Here is a 19,004-nt window from a genome sequence, read left to right as displayed (position 1 = left end):
CAGCCTCCCAAGTACTGGAATTGCAATCATGTATCATCGTGTCCAGCCTCGCTCATCTTATATAAAGATTTAGATGTTGCCCTTTTATTCCTAGGAGAAGGATTGTTTGCATTATCAAATTATTTTTGTTAATATTTGTGCCTATCTTTATCATAACCTTTAACGCATTGGAGTATAATATTCTTATTGCTCTAATGAAACTGTGTATTAATAAGGGCTGAAGCAATTTTCATCTCTTCTAAATAAGTCCCTTTCCCAATCATTATGAAGTTTGCCTAAATTCTCTCATTTAATCATCACAATAACCCACTTAGCAAGCAACTCTGTTAGTGTTGATTTCATCCAAGAAAAAACTAAGTTATATCACAAGATCACTGTGACATGAAAGACTGTTTTTTTAATTGTTGGAAATCATGTCTCTTGGAATTTTTTGTAGTTTTATAAACAAAGTTTAAAGCCAAAAATAATAGTTAATGAATAAGTAAGTGAGCAAATGTGTGAAGCAAACTTTCAAAAGAATGTTTCTTACCTGACTTGTGAAAGTGCTGAGAAGCATATTAGTCAGAATGGAAAGATTTAGTATCTGTAATTGGAATGTACCTTGGAGGTGGAAATTTGGCTGGGGAAATAATGCAAAATCCAGTTGTAAGAGTTTGACCAGAGTTTAGTGGTTGGCTAAAAAAATCAATTCTTTAAAGCCATTTACATGTTAGGTTAGAATTTCTAAAATCCCTCTTGAAGTCAGAATTATCTTCACAGCCTTAAAAAATATAAATTAGAGTCAAATTGAATGGGCCTAAATTATAAATTCTTGGGCAGCATTATTATTATTATTATTATTATTATTATTATTATTATTATTTGGTATTATTTGGTGGTACCAGGGTTCCTGGAAGCCCTTCTACCTCTGGGCTACACTCCTAGACCTATTTTATATTTTTGAAACAGGGTCTCTATGCCAGCGCGGTTGGCTTCGAACCTGTGTAATCCTCCTGTCTCCACCTCTGATCCTCCTGTCTTTGCCTCCCAAGTGCGGGGATTACAAGCATGCGCCACCACGTCCGACTTGGGCATTAATTTTGACCTTGTGAAATTTCCTATAATTTCTTAATCTCTGTATAGTTCAGTTTCTGTGCTTTTGCAATAAACAACAGCACATACCCCATCTGGTCTTTGTGATTATTAAATGAATCATTCTATGTGAAGAGCTCACCTTACTTCTTGTTCAACTAAGTGTTGCAAAATTGCAAGCCACAATTAGATTTTGCATTCAGCTGAGGGCTAGATGTTCCCAGATATTGTAAAAGACCAATTTTTAATTTCTAGCATTTTCTACCTATCTCAGAATCATAATATTTTATAAAAATCTAATTTGTACCATAATTTGGCCTGTAAAAAAGTAGATTATGTATGCCCATTAAGCAACTATGACTTTGATGACAATATAACACATCAAAACTTGAGGACTTTTATTATAAGAGGGTAATTATTTGGCAGTAATTGAAACAATAGATTTGTTTAAGAAATTTTCTGGAAAATTGTCTCCTTTTTAATTTTGCTGTGACTAGGAACATCAGGTCAAAGTGTTCTGAGATGAGTTCCCAAAATAACTATGGTTATCAATCAAGTAGAAGAAATGCTTGAGGAATTTGAAAGATTGGCTCCTGAGGTTGCCAGGCAACAAGTCATGTACCTGGCATGAAAGTTTGTTTTCTAGAAACAGAAGCAGAGGCAATTCAGACATGTTTGAATCTACAGGTGTTTACAGATTGTACAGATGGGATATTTAAGTTATTTTCTGATATTAGTGAAATTCCAATAAGAATTCTTTGAACCTACATGCTATCAGTCATCTTATAGGTACTCTCAATTCATCCAACAAAAGTTGGATGGAATAAAATGTTGAAAATAAACAATTTCTGGTTATAAGTCAGCTATTCTTTTCTATGTAATTTAAAACTATTGTGTTCCAGATCCTTTCTTTTGACAACTTCTTAAAGTCAGGCAATCAATTGATCAGTCAGTAGTTATTATAAAATAGTTATTTATAAAATGTCAAAAAGTTATTGTGAAGTTATCACCCCACTGTTCTGTGAACTGCTGGCACTTCTATCTAATTCTATCCTTGTACTCATTACAAAAGCACACTGGACAATGGAGGCTCTTTTATAAAAGCATTGATCTCATTTAGGAGGACTAATACTCTGATGGCCTAATCATCTCCCAAAAGATCCTAATACTACCACCATCGCCTTAGTGATTAGGTTTCAATATATAAATTTTAAGAAGACACTTAAATTTAGGTTAGAGTAGGCAACTTAAGGAGTCAGTTGTTAAAAGTTATATTTTACATATTTATTTAATTAATATTTATGCACCAACCCCAATTAACCAATAACTGCCTTTTCTATTTTTAGCAATGCTCATGGATGTAAATTATTATGAACTTAAGCATTTATTATGCCCCAGGGCATGAATGCTAGGTGAACATTTATCACTCCCTGGTTCAACATTTATTGCTTGGATTATTACAGTAGTTTCCTTCATGGTCTCATGAACTTCAGTCTTCTCTATACTGATATAATCTCTCCCAGTCTATAGTAATTTTTTCTTGAGACAATGTCTATTCATATTGATAATTTCAATGCTAAAATTAAATATAGTTTAACAAAACATACTATAATTCTGAGTGCATGATGGATTCGTGAAATAAAAATGTGTTACAACTATGCAAAAACTGAAAATAAAACAAAACCTTAACTACATGAAAATGCAATCCTATGCTGAAATTTTTTTATCATTTTACATTAGATCCAACTGACTCCCTTAGTAACTCTATGTTTAACCTAAATCTACTATTGATAGCTGGGTGTGGTGGCACATGCTTGTAATCTCAGTAATTGAGAGTTTAAGACAAGAGAATCACAGGTTCAAGGTCAACTTCAGCCATTTTGAGACTCTGTTTCAAAATAAAGGGTAAAAATTAGGTCTGGGGGTATAGCTTGGAAGTAGAATGACCCTTGTTTCAATCCCCAGTATTGCAAAAAATGAATAAATAAGTACATAAGTAAATAAATAAATAAATAAATAAATAAATACAATTTACTATTTATATGGCTCTGATATTTTACAATTCATAAAGTTATATGTTAAAAAATAAAGATAAATTATTTTATCTTTTTAACTAAGAAAGATACTTTAAAGTCAATAGTTTTAATATGATTTGTAATAAAAACCACTTTATTTTAAATGTAATGTACAATCTTACATTAGCATTCTTTTCAATTTCATTTATTACATAAAATTACATATATTTTATATTTTGACTTTTTAATTAAATGTACTCCATCTAATAACAAACCATAAGATTGCATGTTAATGGAGTATAATGATTATATTCAATACATGTACACAATTCTTTTATATATATTTATGTGTTAGTTTTTCAAATTATTTACTTATTAATGAATTAAATAAAAATTTGATAAATGACCACTATTTATTTACATAAGAATTATGTTCAACATTTTTTAAACTGAACTTTACACATGATTGCTTTTATGATATCAGATTCTACTAGCTAAGACCAAAATTAAATGTAAATTTTTTCATATAAATTTATGATTATCTATGTGTAAAACTGTTCCACAAATGTATTCAAATCAATCTATGATCATATTTGTAAGTATATCTATTTGGGAGTTAGAAATGCTTTGAAAATCAATTTTGCTTAATTTGAGTTAGGATTTTCTTGCAAATATGAATTCTAAAAGGATTTTTAAATTTTAGGGAAAAGATTAATTTAGATTTATATACAAGTAACATTATTCTATAATATCATAACTGGTTTGTATGAGAACTCAGACTGGAGATGATCAGCAAGTAATAATAATGCAAATAGAGGCTAATAGGCTTTTTAATTACTGAATCTTAAAATACAATGTCAAACATTTTGAAGTTAATGGTAAATTTGTGTTCTTGAAGTGAGCATGGTTATGGTCAAAACCATGCGTGAAAATTGTTTTATACAGATCAAAGGAAATAAAATTTTGCAATCTAACTCAATTACAATGACAATAACTAAAATAACAAATAATAAATAATAAATGATGGTAGAAAAGTAGGGAAATAGAAATTCTTATACACTGTGGTGGAATTGCAAACTCAATCACTATGGAAGTCAGTAGGGAGGTTCCTCATATAGAGCTACCATATGACACCTCTACACCATTCCTTGATATCTTTCCCAAATAATTAAAGTCAGAATATTATAATGCATATACATGTTTATATGGATTATCATGCTTACATGCTTATCCATGTTTATATCAACAAAATTTACAATAGTCAAATTACACTAGGTGTCTGTGAACAGAAAAATGGATAATAAAAATGTGGCATATTCACAGGCATGTGGAAATTTACTCAGCCATAAAATTATGTCATTTGAAAGAAATGAAAAGAACTACAGAATATTATACTCAGAAATTGAAGTGTCTAATAATTTCTCTCATGCAGAAGGGACTTCAGATAAATGAGAAAAATCAACAGAATGGTAAAAGAGACTGAAGGAGGGGTAAGAAGAAGAAAAGATTTGAAAAAGAAGAGTTCAAGTAATATCATGTTCATATATGAAGGTATCATTGCCAATCTTATTAATATGTATGAGGAGGAAGGAGTGGGAATCAGGATGAGATATGAAAGATAAAACATCCAGTGATGTGTACATGTAAATTTGAATCATTTAGAATCTCTCTATGATGTATAATTACATATTTTAAGAGTTAAATAATTATTTGAAAGCTAATACGTTTATCATCAAACACTGCAGCACAATTCTATTCAGATTTTAGGGAACTCAGTAAATTATTCTCATCAACATAAATTAGATATTTGGCATTAGGAGTTAAAATAATAGATCAGGAGGATACAATAAATTTCATAAGTAGAAAATCTGCATCAATAAATTCAACCAGGAATAGTATAACAATAAGTATGATATCAGAGCTGAAAGCCTGGGTTCAACTTCTGGCTCAAAGTATCATTATCTATTGGACCTTAAATAATTTATTTAAAGTATCTGTGTCTAATTTTCTCATTTGTAAAATGGACTAATAGCCGGACATGGTGGTGCACACTTGTAATCCCTGCACTTGGGAGGCTGAGACAGGAGAATCGCGCAGGTTAGAAGCCAGCTGCACTGGTTTAAGAGACCCTGTTTCCAAATAAAAATATAAAATAGGTCTGGGAGTGTAGCTCGGAGGTAGAAGGGTTTCCAGGAACCCCAGTCCCACAAAAAAAAAAAAATGGACTAATAGTTACACTCATTGTATTAAGTTATTTAAAGTTTTAATCCATCAATAAACATATAATACTTAGAAGACTTCTTATCACAAAATATGGGGTATATAAGTGTAACTATTGTTATACTATAATAATATTGTTAACTATATTGTACATAGAAAATAGAGAAAGAGAAAAAGTAGCTTTGGAGATGTGAAGAGTCAGGTGAAGCTGCTACTTGTAATTATTAGAAAGTTAAGTTTTGGAAGGTTTGTAAAATATTCAAAACTTTTTTGTTTTAGTGATAAAAATATTTTCATAAATATCTTCTAAATGTATAACCTAGGAACTATTTTGAACTCATTTAATTAGAAATTTCAAAACCATAAAAATTTAAAACAAACAATTCTTAGAAACTGTGCTAATCAATCCCAGTCATTGGTATATAAGGATCATTAGGCTTAGTGAGGCTTTTTGAAACCCAGTGTGACCTTGTTTCAAAATAAAGAATAAAACATAGACAGGCGTTGTGGTGCCTTCTTGTAACCCCAGTACTGGGGAGACTGAGACAGGAGGATTGCATAGGTTTGAAGCCAGCCTTGGCTACTTACTGAGGCATTCAGCAACTCAGTGAGATCCTGTTTTCTAATAAAGAATAAAAAATAGGGGTGGGGGTAGAGCTCAGAGGTATAATGCCCCTGGGTTCCATTCCCAGTACCGCAAAAAAAAAAAAAAAAAAAAAAAAAAAATGCAGCCTACGTGTGGTTGACATAGGAGAATCAAAATTAGCTGACAGCCTCAGCTACTTAATGAGGTACTCTGAAACAGTGAGACCCTGTCTCAAAATAAAGAATAAAAAATAGGGCTGGGTGTTTAGCTCAGTAGCTCAGAGATAGAATGCACCTGGGTTCCATCCCTGGAATCCCCCTCCCCCCAAAAGAAAAAGAATCACTAGGGAAAATTGTTTAACAACACAAGTGCTCGGATAATCCTCAAAATCAACTGAATCAGAACATATAAAAGTGTCTTCTTTAGATTATTCTGATGCAGGGGAAATTTGAGAAATGTTAATCTATCCCACTTGCCTTCTTTTACATGTTGGCAAACTGAGATGCAGAAACATGAGATGGTTCTGACAAATTAATTTCTAATGATATCTTGAGGGAGAGAACCCTGGAAAGCTGGGGTATAAAGGTACCCTTCCTCACCTCCATGAAAAGCAGAAAGCATGACAGAAGAGGCATCCATACCTCATGCCCTAATGTACAGAGGATCAGTGCAGCTATGAAGTTTCTGATTGAACATGCATTATACTCTGATTCATTTGTGTCTTAAAAAAAATGTTTCATTTCTTGCATTTTTCAGGAGTCTTAGTACTTCAGCAAAGGAACATAGGAAAGTCAATTACTAAATACACTCCTTCCTGTAAAACATTACATTTCAAACCTCTTTACCAATGAGAAAAATAAAGGACCTTTGCAAATATGATGATCATGCAATACAACCTTTCTTTGCTCAAGAGTGCTCTTTTTTGTGAAACTGGGAGTAGAAGAGATGATTGAGAAGTCAAAATACACATTGATCTGTTTTGTTGTTGTTGTTCATTCTCATCAGAGAAATAAAACATAGCTTGGAAAATTGCTACACTATTAAGAGCTATTGCTTGTTGTTGCTTTAAATGTATCCAACACTAATTTTTACTGCATTTGAAATTTCCCCTGAGGGGAATTCCACTATAGACTCAAGAAGACATCTGGCAGCACTGTGAAGTGAGCTTTTCTTCATGGACAGTTGCTGGAAAGTTGTAATAATTCCACATTCTGTCAAACAAATAAGTCGCTGTTGTTAAATGTCAGGTATTTCCAGAAACAACTGGAAAAATAGACCACAGAGTATCTGGTTTATAACTGTTCAGATTTTTTATCCGATACAGAAAACATAACTTTGTTTGCTTTAACATGTGCACATGAAAGGCTCCATTTAGAAGAAAAAATCATAAGCCCCTAGCAGCCAGCTAATAGTTAAAAAGAAAAGTATATTTTACTGCAGCTTACAGCTTAGGAATGTAAAATATGCGATAAGCCCATCTTATCTATACTGACTGGGTCAGAGTGCCTTGACCCGGGAGCTTACTGACTACACTTGGTATCTTATCTAACACCTGACTACAGAATGTACTTTTCAATGATTCTGTAATTTTCTGTAAACGCATGCAATCTGGCCCAAACCCCTATACCCCCTAACTGGTGGTCTTTTCCCTATAAATATCCACACTTTCAGTTGCTCGGGGCCGAACTCCTATACGAGTCGGCCCCAGTGCACTGGCCCCTTAATAAACCTTTTTGCTCATTGCATCAAAGACGTAGTCTCTTGTGGTACTTGACGTCGCTTATCCCGAGGTTGATTGAGGGTCTCCCCTTGGCGAGGGTCTTACACACACACACATGCCCACACACACATATACTATTATAATAAAGGCTAAAAATACAGCGCCTATGGTGGTTAAAAAAAAAAATTCTACAGGCCAGGCATGGTGGCGCACCCTTGTAAACCCTGTGCTTGGGAGGTGGAGACAGGAAGATCGCGCAAGTTTGTAGCCAGGCTTGCTGGCTTAGGAGACCCTGTTTCCAAATATAAATATAAAAAAATAGGTCTGGGAGTGTAGTCCAGAGGTAGAAGGGTTTCCAGGAACCCCAGTACCAACAACAACAAAAAAACAACAAAAAAACTACAGTGGCTATGGAAGATGTGATTATAATGGTGATAATTATAGGAGTATGGATGTGGACAGGATATTCAGCATGCAATGGTCAGCAGTCATCTCAAAGGTATGACAAATACAGACATAATCACCAGGCATACTAACATAGAATGTTAGAGAAAACATGATATGCTTAAAAATATAATTTCTATAAGAAATTTGGGCATCATATATTTCAGTATTTTTAGAAATCCTAGAATCAATCCTTTAAACATAACAAAGGGCTATTATGCATTAGTTGAACAAATGAATAAATAATTAAATTTGAAAGGTAAGTAATGAAAAGATGGGATTAAAGATTTCAGGGGTTAAAAGTCTTAGTGATTGGGATAATAGTTGCCTGACCTTAAAGGTAGATCTGTCCAATCTATTCTCTATATTTACAGTATCTGTAGCCTGAAGAGAAACATGTAGCATGATTATTAGATTTATTTCAATTCTATTACCTCAAATCTCCAGTGGTCCCCTCAGCACTGCCTGCAATCCCAAGGTGTTTCTCTGTTTCTCTAATCAATTTACTTGCCCACACTCCCAGATTGCTATTTCATGTCTCTTTCCATCTCAGTTTTAATGTATTCTTACCCTTTGCTGATGTTCTTACTTCTAACTTCACTGAGAAAATAGACATTTTAAAAAATATTCACATTGCATACATCATTTTCACAGTTCCTCATTTTCTATTACTACTTTTTATAATACTTATAAAATCTACTATTCCCCTAAGTTACTTATTTACTTGGCTTTGACTTCACCATTTGCCCATGCACTACACTAGAATGCAAATTCAATGAAGGCAGCACTCTTTGTGTCTTGCTTCTGGACTCTCAGCTCTTAGAAAAGACCACATCCACAGTAAAAATCCAATAAACATTTATAGAGTCAAATGATGAAGGCTCCCACAAACAAGTCTACTAATCTCTCTGTAAGTGTACAGACATGTTGCCTTGCCCATTTTATTTCAATGAACAAACTGGCTTTTTTGTATATCTGAGGCCAATTTTTCATTCTGACGATCCCTGCAAGGCAAATTGTTCATGAAAAAAAAAAAGGTGCCTGGCTCAGGGGCCAAGTGAAATGGATAGTCTTATGTTTAAAGAAAACATTTTTCCCCTGAATAATTGTTAGAGGGGATATTAAGAGCCATTGCTAAGTTTTATAATTTTTTACTTATTGAAGTACATTTATACAAATTATCATAACAATTTCTATATTTTTAAATATAAACATCCTGGATTCTATGTTTTCTTCTATTTCCCCAATTTTTTCTTTCCCTTTAGAGCAAATCTAGCAGTCATAATTATATCAGCAGAGATAAATTAGCACTGGACAGTAAAAAGTGACCTCCAAATATCAGTTGATTAGCACAACAAGATTTTTTTTTAATTGACCTAAAATCTGCTGAGGATGGTTCTGGACAATGGTACAATGCAGCACCAAATGCTGACCAAGTGTGCAAAGATATTTTTGTCCATTACACTTTGACACAGTTTGTGCTTCCACTTTCAACAAGGAATGAGAAGAATGGCTAAAGTATGGAATCAACATGGCATGCCTCCCTTAAATAGTGATGCCTGCTACTTGAAACTAAGTTAATTCACCAAATCATATTACATAGATAAATGCAAGGGCACAAAAAATTTCAGACTTTTTTCTGCTTAGAAGAGAGAAGAAATGGAGAGATTCAAAATGGCAACTGAGGGACCCAGCACTTCTCAGTAGCTGAAATAAATAAAGTTCAACTACTTAGAAGGCAGTGTCTCAACCTACAAAATAAATATATCTCAGGAACCAAAACAGATCCAGGTACCTCAGAGGAAGGAATCCAGAAACCCTGAACTCAAGACCCACTGAAAAAAAAAAAAAAAGAAGAAGAAAGTTTGGGCATCGGACCTGCTGCAAACACAATCTGGCTGCACGCCAGTGCCAGGGCGGGTTGCCAGCCCAAACTGCATTCCCTCGTCCTGACTGACATCACCATGGCAAAATAATCCAACCATTTGAAACCGGACATAGAGCCTTATTTTAAGCAGCGAGCAGTGCCCAAGCCAGAAGCCTGTGTGCTCACCAAAGACAGGACCACAGCAGCACAGTGAGTCCTTCAGACACCTGGATCAAGAAAACTAGGTATCTGAGTGCATCCAGAGAAGCTGCGGGTTTTAGCATGCATCTCAGGTCTGGCACTGGCCCTGGTCACCTGTCCACTGCCCCAGGACCCAGCACTTTTCTCATGCATGCTGCCTGAACCCCAGGACCCCCGCTAGTTGCCTGTGCCACCCCCACCCCTAGACTTGGCACTCACCTTGTGCACCTAGTCTGCATGCCCCGCTGGAGCCTGGGCACTAACTTGTGGGCACTGCCTGCTTTCCAGGCATCCATAGCGCTGTGCACCCCTCTGTACACGTCCTGAGCCCTAGTGCTACTGTTGTGTGCCCTGCCTGAGCCAAAGACCAGTACTGGACCTTGTGCTATGCCTATGCCCCAGGACCCGTATACACCTGCCCCACATCCCTGACCCACTGCTGGCTTTCTGAGCCCCACCCTGCAGCTGGAGACTCAGTTCTAGTCTAGAGTGCCCAGCCCACACCCTGGGTCGGGATCCAGCCCTATGCAAACTGCCTGAGCCCAGGACCAGGCACTAGGTGTCTGCACCCACTCATGCCGGGATCCAGTAATAGCCATGCAGCCAACCTGCACCCTGAGAATTGGCAGTGCTTTGGCAGTAATCATGTGTACCCAGGGAACCTACAGCAACCCTTTACCCAGGATGCATCTTGGGACAAAACGGACTAGCCCAGTTAGAATTTCCAGAGACACAGAAAAAGTCATCAAGGTGCAATACCTGCACAGGGTCTCAGGGAGAGGTTGCAAGTCTACTTTGGACATCCTCAACTCCTGCTGTAGGGAAGCACAGGACTGCTGTAGGGAAGCACAGGGCAGTGAGTGCAGAAGTGCTGATTACAGGCTGGAAATACACAGAAGCTGGGAATTGTACAGAATTAATTAACAGTGAAACCAAACATCCTGACACATAAACCCAAAGCTGTCAAAGGAAAGAAAGGTGTCCAAATACCCAGAGAGTGATTTAAGAGGCTGGAAATAGGGTACAGAGTAAAGTAAGAAACATTGGATTATATTCTGAAAGCTACCACAGCAATTAGATATTCAAATATTATATGGACCTGACTACATATTCGTAAATAAGTAAAACTGTTTTTTTTTTGCTGTTCTTCTTTTGTTTTGTTTTGGTTTTTATTACTTTTGTCTTCTTATTGTTGTTGCTGTTTTGTTTTTTTTCCCATCCTTCTTTTACTTTTATTTGTTGTTTTATATATACTTGATAGTTTGCTTGGTTTCCTGGTTTAACACAGTCACTAGTTCTTTTTATTTTACTCTTGTCCTTTTTTTTCTCTTTCTTCCTATTTCTTTTCCCTCCTTTGGTTGGTTTTTTTATTAGTCAATTAGTCTTTGAAAAAGGGGCCAAACTCCTACGCTGGAGAAAAGACATCCTTTTCAAAAAATGGTGCTGGGAGAACTGGCTGTCCATTTGTAGAAAGATGAATCTAAACCCTATATCTCACCATGCACAGGAATCAACTCAAGATGGATCAAACACTTAGAAATTAGACCTGAGAGTGTGAAGTTAGTAGAGGAGAGCATAGGTTCAACACTACAACATATTGGCACAGGCAGTAACTTTCTCAACAAAACCTCCAAAGCTCAGGAAATTAAAGTAAGAATTAACAAGTGGGATAGCATCAAACTAAAAAGTTTCTTCTCATCAAAGGAAACTATCAATAACATAAAGAGGAAGCCTACAGAATGGGAAAAGATTTTTGCCAGCCACCACTCTGATAAAGGGCTAATATCCAGAATATACAAAGAGCTCAAAAGACTCTACACTAGCAAAACAAACATCCCAATCAAGAAATGGGCAAATGAACTAAAAAGACACTTCACAAAAGAAAAGATACAAAGGGCCAATAGATAAATGAAAAGATGTTCTACATCACTGTCCATCAGGGAGATGCAAATCAAAACTACACTGAGATTCCATCTAATCCCAGTCAGAGTGGCAAGCATAAAGAAATCAAATAACAACAAATGCTGGCAAGGTTGTGGGGACAGAGGAACTCTTTTACACTGTTGGTGGGAATGCAAATTAGTTCTGCCACTATGGAGATCAGTATGGAGATTCTTGAGAAAGGTGGGAATAGATCCACCATATGATCCAGCTCTACCACTCCTGGGTATCTTTTCAAAGGGGTTGAATTCAGAGAAATACAGCAACATATGCATACCTATGTTCATAGCAGCACAATTCGTAATAGCCAAAATATGGAACCAACCCAGATCTCCACCAACAGATGAATGGATAGCAAAACTTTGGGAAATACACACAATGGAATTCTATTCAGCCATAAAGAAGAACAAAATTATATCATTTGCAAGAAGATGGAAAGCCCTGGAGAACATTATGTTAAGTGAGATCAGCCAAGCACAGAAGGAGAAGGTATATATGTTTCCTCTAATATGCCCAAACTAGGAAACACAGAGGATACCAGTGGGACTCCAGATAATGGAGGGGAAATAACAGCAAAGTTTGAATGAAGAGATAGGAGAGGAGGAAGGCTGATCTTGATTAATGAGGGTCTACACCTGAATATGTGTAAAATTATGAATATGACATGGTTAACCTGGACAACCATTGGTGAGAGGGGGTAAGGGAAAATGGGGGCGGGGGGGAGAAGGCACCAAGTATAGTTTAAATGTATACCATTTATGTTCAATAAAAAATTTGTTTAAAAAAATAAAAAATAAAAGGAACAATCCACCAAGAAGATATAATGATAGTATATGTTTATGCCCGATGTGGGTGCAGGCACATCTATAAAACAAATGCTCTTGGACATAAGATCTCAAATAGACCCAAATACAATAATCATGGGAAAATGCAATGCAGCTTTCACGCCACTGGATAGATCTTCAAGGCAAAAGATGAGTAAAGACTCCAGAACTTATGAAAACTATAAACCAAATGGACTTAATATACATATACAGAATATTTCAAAGAAGGAAAACAGAATACACATTCTTCTCAGCAGCCCATGACACCTTCTCCAAAATAGATCACATTCTGGGGCATAAAGAAAGCACCAGCAAATTCAAAAGATGTGATAATTACCTGCATCTTTTCAGACCCTAATGGAATGAAAGTAGAAATCAACAACAGGAAACCCAAAAGAAACTATTTAAATGCATTGAGATTGAATGATACACTCTTGAATGACAAGTGGGTAAGATTGGAAATTAGGTGAAAAATAATAAATTTTATGGAATTAAATAAAAATAGAGAAAAATCTTACTAAAATATATGGGACACTTTGAAGGCAGTGTTGAGAGGAAAGTTCATAACATTGAGTGCCCACATACGAAGAACAGAAAGCCACTAAGCAAATAACCTACAGACACAATTCAAGGACCTAGAAAGACTGCAACAGTTTAATCAAAAGCCAGCAGAAGGCAGGAAATTATTAATATCACAGCATAAAAGAATAAAATAGAGAACAACAACAACAACAACAACAACAACAACAAAATTCAAGAATCAGCAAAACAAAAATCTGGTTTATTGAGAAGATTAATAGTATTAAAAAAATCCTGGCCAACCTAATAAAAAAAGAGAATCAAATCACCTTATTAAAATCATAAATGAAAAAGGAGACATCACCACAGATAGAGGGGAAAGTCAAGAGTTTATCAGAAACTATTTTGAGAATTTATACTTCAAAAGAGTGGACAATATGGAAGATATTGACAGATTTCTAAGCAAATATAACCTACCTAAAATGAACCAAGAGGATATAGCATGCCTAAACCAACCAATAGCAAACAAAGAAATAGAAACAGCAACCAAAATTCTGCCAACAAAGAAAATCCCAGGTTCCAATGGGTTCCCTGCAGAAATCTACAAAACTTTCAGCGAGTAACTAATACCAATACTTCACAACATGTTCTGGGAAATTGAAAGAGATGGATTTCTCCCTTATTCCTTCTATGAGGCCAGTATCACATTAATCCCCAAACCAAATAAAGATACTTCAAGAAAGAAAAATTACAGACCAATATCCTTAATGAACATAGACCCAAAAATTCTAAACAAAATACTAGCTATACGCATTCAAAACTGTATCAAGAAAATTGTACACCATGACCAAGTTGGTTTCATCCCAGAAAAGCAAGGCTGGTTTGATATATGCAAATAAATACATGTTACTTACCACATAAATATAACTGAGAACAAAAACCACATGATCATATCAATAGATGTTGAAAATGCATTCGACAAAATCCACCACCCATTTATGTTAAAAACACTGCAAAAAATTGAAATAGAAGGAACATATTTCAACATCCTTAATGCTATATACAATAAACCCAAAGCCAACACCATATTCAATGGGAAAACCTGCAAGATTTCCCTTTAAAATCAGGCACAAGACAAGGATACCCATTGTCACCTCTTCTTTTCAATATAGTGCTTGAGACTCTTGAAACAACAATAAGAAAAGAGAAAGAATCAAAGGAATTCAAATAGGAAGAGAGGAGCTAAAACTATCCTTATTTGCAGATGATATGATTCTTTATCTAGAAGATTCAATGAACTCAATCAAAAGACTCCTGGAGCTGATTAACCAGTTCAGCAAATTTGCAGGATACAAAATCAACCTAAAGAAATCAGTTGCTTTTCTTTATGCCAACAATGAATCACAATGAAAGAAATAAAGAAAACTATTCCATTTACTATAACCTCTAAACCAAGAAAATACCTAGAAATAAACCTAACTAAAGATGTAAAAGACCTCTACAGATAAAACTACAAAAAATTAAAGAAAAAAATTGAAGAAGACCTTGGAAGATAGAAAGATTTCCCGTGCTCATGGATAGGCAGAATTAATATCATCAAAATGGCAATTCTGCCAAAAGATTCAATGCAATCCCCATTAAAATACTAACAACATTTCTCACAGACCTGGAAAAATCAGTTATGAATTTTGTATGGAGAAAGAAAAGACCCAGAATAGCCAAAACAATTCTCAGCAACAAGAAACAAGAGGAGGCATCACAATCCCGGACTTCAAACTATACTGTAGAACAATAGTAGTAAAAAAAAAAAAAAAAAACAGCATGGTATTGGCACAACAATAAGCAGACTGACCAGTGGAACAGAATAGAAGATACAGAAACAAACCAACACATCTATAGTTAACTGATTTTTGACAGTGGGCCAAACTCATATGCTGGAGAAAAGACAGCCTTTTCAACCAATGATGCTAGGAGAACTGGCTATCCATTTGTAGAAAGTTGGATCTGAATCCTTATTTCTCACCATACACAGGAATCAACTCAAGATTGATCAAAGACTTAGAAATTAGACCAGAGACTGTAAAGTTATTAGAGAAAGGAATAGGATCTACACTCCAACATATAGGTACAGGGAGTAACTTTCTAAATAAGACTTCCAAAGTGCAGGAAATCAAAGCAAGAATTAATAAGTGGGATCTCTTCAAACTGAAAAGTTTCTTCTCATCAAAGGAAACCATCAAGAACCTAAAGAGGAAGTCTACAGAATGGGAGAAGATCTTTACCAGTCACCACTCTGATAGAGGGCTAATATACAAAGAGCTCAAAAGTCTCTACACTAGCAAAACAAAAAACCCAATCAAGAAATGGTCAACTGAAATGAATAGACAATTCACAAAAGAAGAGATACAATTGGCCAATAGATACATGAAAAGACAATCAACAGCACTAGTCACCAGGGAGGTACAAATCAAAACTATGCTAAGATTCCATTTAACTCCAATCAGAGTGGCAATCATAAAGAAATCAAACAACATCAATTGCTGGGGAGGATGTGGGAGTGCAGAGTTGTTCAGCCACTATGGAGATCAGTATGGTGATTCCATAGAAAAGTGGGAATAGATCCACCATTTGATCTGGCTATACCACTCCTGGGTATCTTCCCAAAGGGGTTGAAATCAGAGAACTACGTTAACATATGCATACCCATGTTCATAGCAGTACAGTTTGTAATAGCCAAAATATGGAACCAACCTAGAGCTCCATCAACAGATGAATGGATTGAAAAATTATGGGAATACACACAATGGAATTCTACTTAGTTATAAAGAAAAATAAAATAATCGCATTTGCAAAAAGATGGAAGGAAGTGGAGAACATTATGTTAAGTGAGATTAGTCAAGCACAGAAATTTAAGGGACATATGTTTTCTCTAATATACCCAAGCTAGGGAGTAGTGGTAATACCCAAGGGACTCCAGATGATGGAGAGGAAATCTCAGCAAAGCTTGAATGGAAGGATAGGAGAGGAAGAAAGCTGAAGTTATTCAATGGAGCACTTGCATACAAATATATGTATAAATATATGTGTATAAATATAATATGGTTAACCTGGACACTCTTTATTGGGAGGGGGAAAGGGAAATGTGGGGATGAAGGGAATGAAGCACAATCTAAATGTATACCACTTTCAATATGTTCCACTTATAAAAAATAAAAATAAATAAAAAGAAAAAAGAAAAAAGAATCCCCAACTAAGACATTGTGTTTCATGTTTTTCAGTGTTGTAGCACAAATAATGTCCAGTAATATCTAAGATAAATCATGAGCCAGAGTATTAAACTCATTAAACAGAAAGAAGAGAGAGAACTATAAAATTATGGTCAAGGGAACTAAATACACACTTTAAGAAAGAAGATATTCAAATGGCCAGTAGATTTAAAGTTTTTAAATTAGCACATGTACACATTTTCAGTGACTATATCATTTAGTTATGAAAATATTTTCAACTCATTTTAAAAATGAGCTTAATCTTACATCCACCTTAGTCCTTACCTTATTATCATTTTTTATAAAAAAGTATCAAATTTATTTGTTTCATTTTAAAATTAGAGTTTTTGGACAATTACTGCAACTTAAAATTTATTACCAGATGTGCAGAAAACATTAACAAGCTATTAAATACTGCAGTGAATATAATTACTGGACCATGCTTTTAGAAAAATCATATTTAATGGTCAAATGTTCCAGTTATGCTATTTAACTCAAAGCTCTGTACTTCTAAGTATAGCACATTATCGTTTTGACATAATTTATCCTATTTGCACAATGATTACTATGCCCAACAAAAGTTTACAAAATTTTGGGTCTTTCTTTAACACATAAATTATGACTTTGACTTAGCTATTAACTAAAAAGAAATCTGAAATTATAATTTTTACCTCTAAACTGGTGCAAAAGTATAGGACATCACTATCATGTGAGTAAAATCAAAAGTGTATCATTATAATCAAATTATGTGATAAGACATTTTTAACTACTTCACGGTTCAAATTAACACAAGAAAAAACTAGTTCCAAGTTACAGCACTTAGCATTTTTACTGCAAGCTTTATGTCATGTTACTCTTCTCAACAACTTATCCCTAAGAAAATGGCAGTGTTCATAAGTACAAAAATCGTTATATCCAGTAGGTGGTATTGTACATAACCAAGATAATAATATTCTTTATAAAATTAGGTTTAAAAAATGCAGAATGTCTTGATAATTAAGTTGTCCCAAAGGCTAAAAATCAGGAAAATGCAGAAAATAGATATACTCATTATCATTTGCTTTCAGAAATCAAAAATGATCCAAGAAATAATGATCCAAGATGTGATTAACATACTGTATCTCTTTTATGCCAAAGCAAACTTTTTACCTCAAAGAGGGTAATTCTGATTTACATTTAATACCCTTTATCCAAAAAGGACCCTACTTTAAGCCACTATATGAATAAAGTTCATAATGTGAACTTTTTCTCTCCACAGAATGTTCTCATCTTAGTATATAAACTGCAACATGGCAAATAACTGAATCAGTTATAAAGAACTACAGGTTGAATATCCTGTGTCTGAAATGCTTGAGACCAAAACTGTTTCAGATTTTAGAATATCTGCATGTATGTAACAGGATATCTTATGCATAGGACCCAAGCATAAACATAAAGTTTATATTTTTTCTTATAGCTTGAAGGTAATTTTATACGGTATTTTTAGTGCAACTGTCAGGGGTGACCCATCAGGAGGCCAGATGTGGAATTTTCTACTTGTGGCATCGTGTCTGTATGCTACAAGTTTGGATTCTGGGCCATATTGGTTTGGGGATTTTCAAATTAGGGATGCTCAACCAATAATAATAAATGCTAATTTATAATAATTGCTGATAGATAACAAACTTGTATACCCAAGCCTAAAAGTTACTACAGTATTGAGGTCAGAACTAACATGATTCTTCTATACAGTCAGATTTCAATGAATACTATCATGGAATCCAAAGAAACTTTAGTGAGTCCTTCCAAAACTGCATAATTTTCCAAATGATTTTTCTCTGGTTCCAGAACCTATTCCTTCAGTCCTTTTTTAGCCATTTAGCTTTTGCAATATTTTCTTGACGTTTTTGTTTCTTCTTTTGCTCCTTCTCCCTGGCTTCAATCATCTTGGCCAACTTCCAGGACAGTACAGCACTTGCTAGGAACAGTGGAGTAAGGGCCAAAATAACTGTTGTAAGGAAGCCATATGGGTCCTTTGCAGCCCATTCCACAACATACTCAGCCCAAACCTTTATGTCAAACATCCTCGTAACAGTCTTAGGAAAACTTATGCTGGAGTCGTGATCTCTAGTTTTGTTCGGGGAGGCAATCACAATTTCAGATGACTCTGCGTTTGTCTTCTTGAATTCTACTGTACAACTTCTGAGAGATTTAAATTCTATATAATGGGTGAGTGTGCACAGGCCGCACAGATCCCGCGTACCGCAAGTGTAGACCCCCTCGCCCGTGGCTCCCATGCCCCAGGACACAGCGGCTCCTCCCAGCCCTGCCCGCTGCTCCTCCCTGCTGGC

The 19,004-nt window shown here is 35.2% G+C and overlaps 1 protein-coding gene across 1 annotated transcript; it reads right to left on the bottom strand.

The window, feature by feature from the left end:
- Window positions 1–18,512: 18,512 nt before the first annotated feature.
- LOC308272855 (small integral membrane protein 15-like) lies at window positions 18,513–18,737 on the bottom strand (the record flags this gene model as incomplete). Its single annotated transcript, XM_080709880.1, has 1 exon — window positions 18,513–18,737. The coding sequence occupies one exon, from the start codon at window positions 18,735–18,737 to the stop codon at window positions 18,513–18,515; it is 225 nt and encodes a 74-aa protein (XP_080566006.1).
- Window positions 18,738–19,004: the final 267 nt, after the last annotated feature.

The sequence above is a fragment of the Muscardinus avellanarius genome, assembly GCF_963383645.1.
Source record: "Muscardinus avellanarius genome assembly, chromosome: 14".
Lineage (NCBI taxonomy): Eukaryota > Metazoa > Chordata > Mammalia > Rodentia > Gliridae > Muscardinus > Muscardinus avellanarius.
The sequence above is the reverse complement of the archived record's forward strand: the minus strand, read 5'-3'. Positions and strand labels throughout refer to the sequence as shown.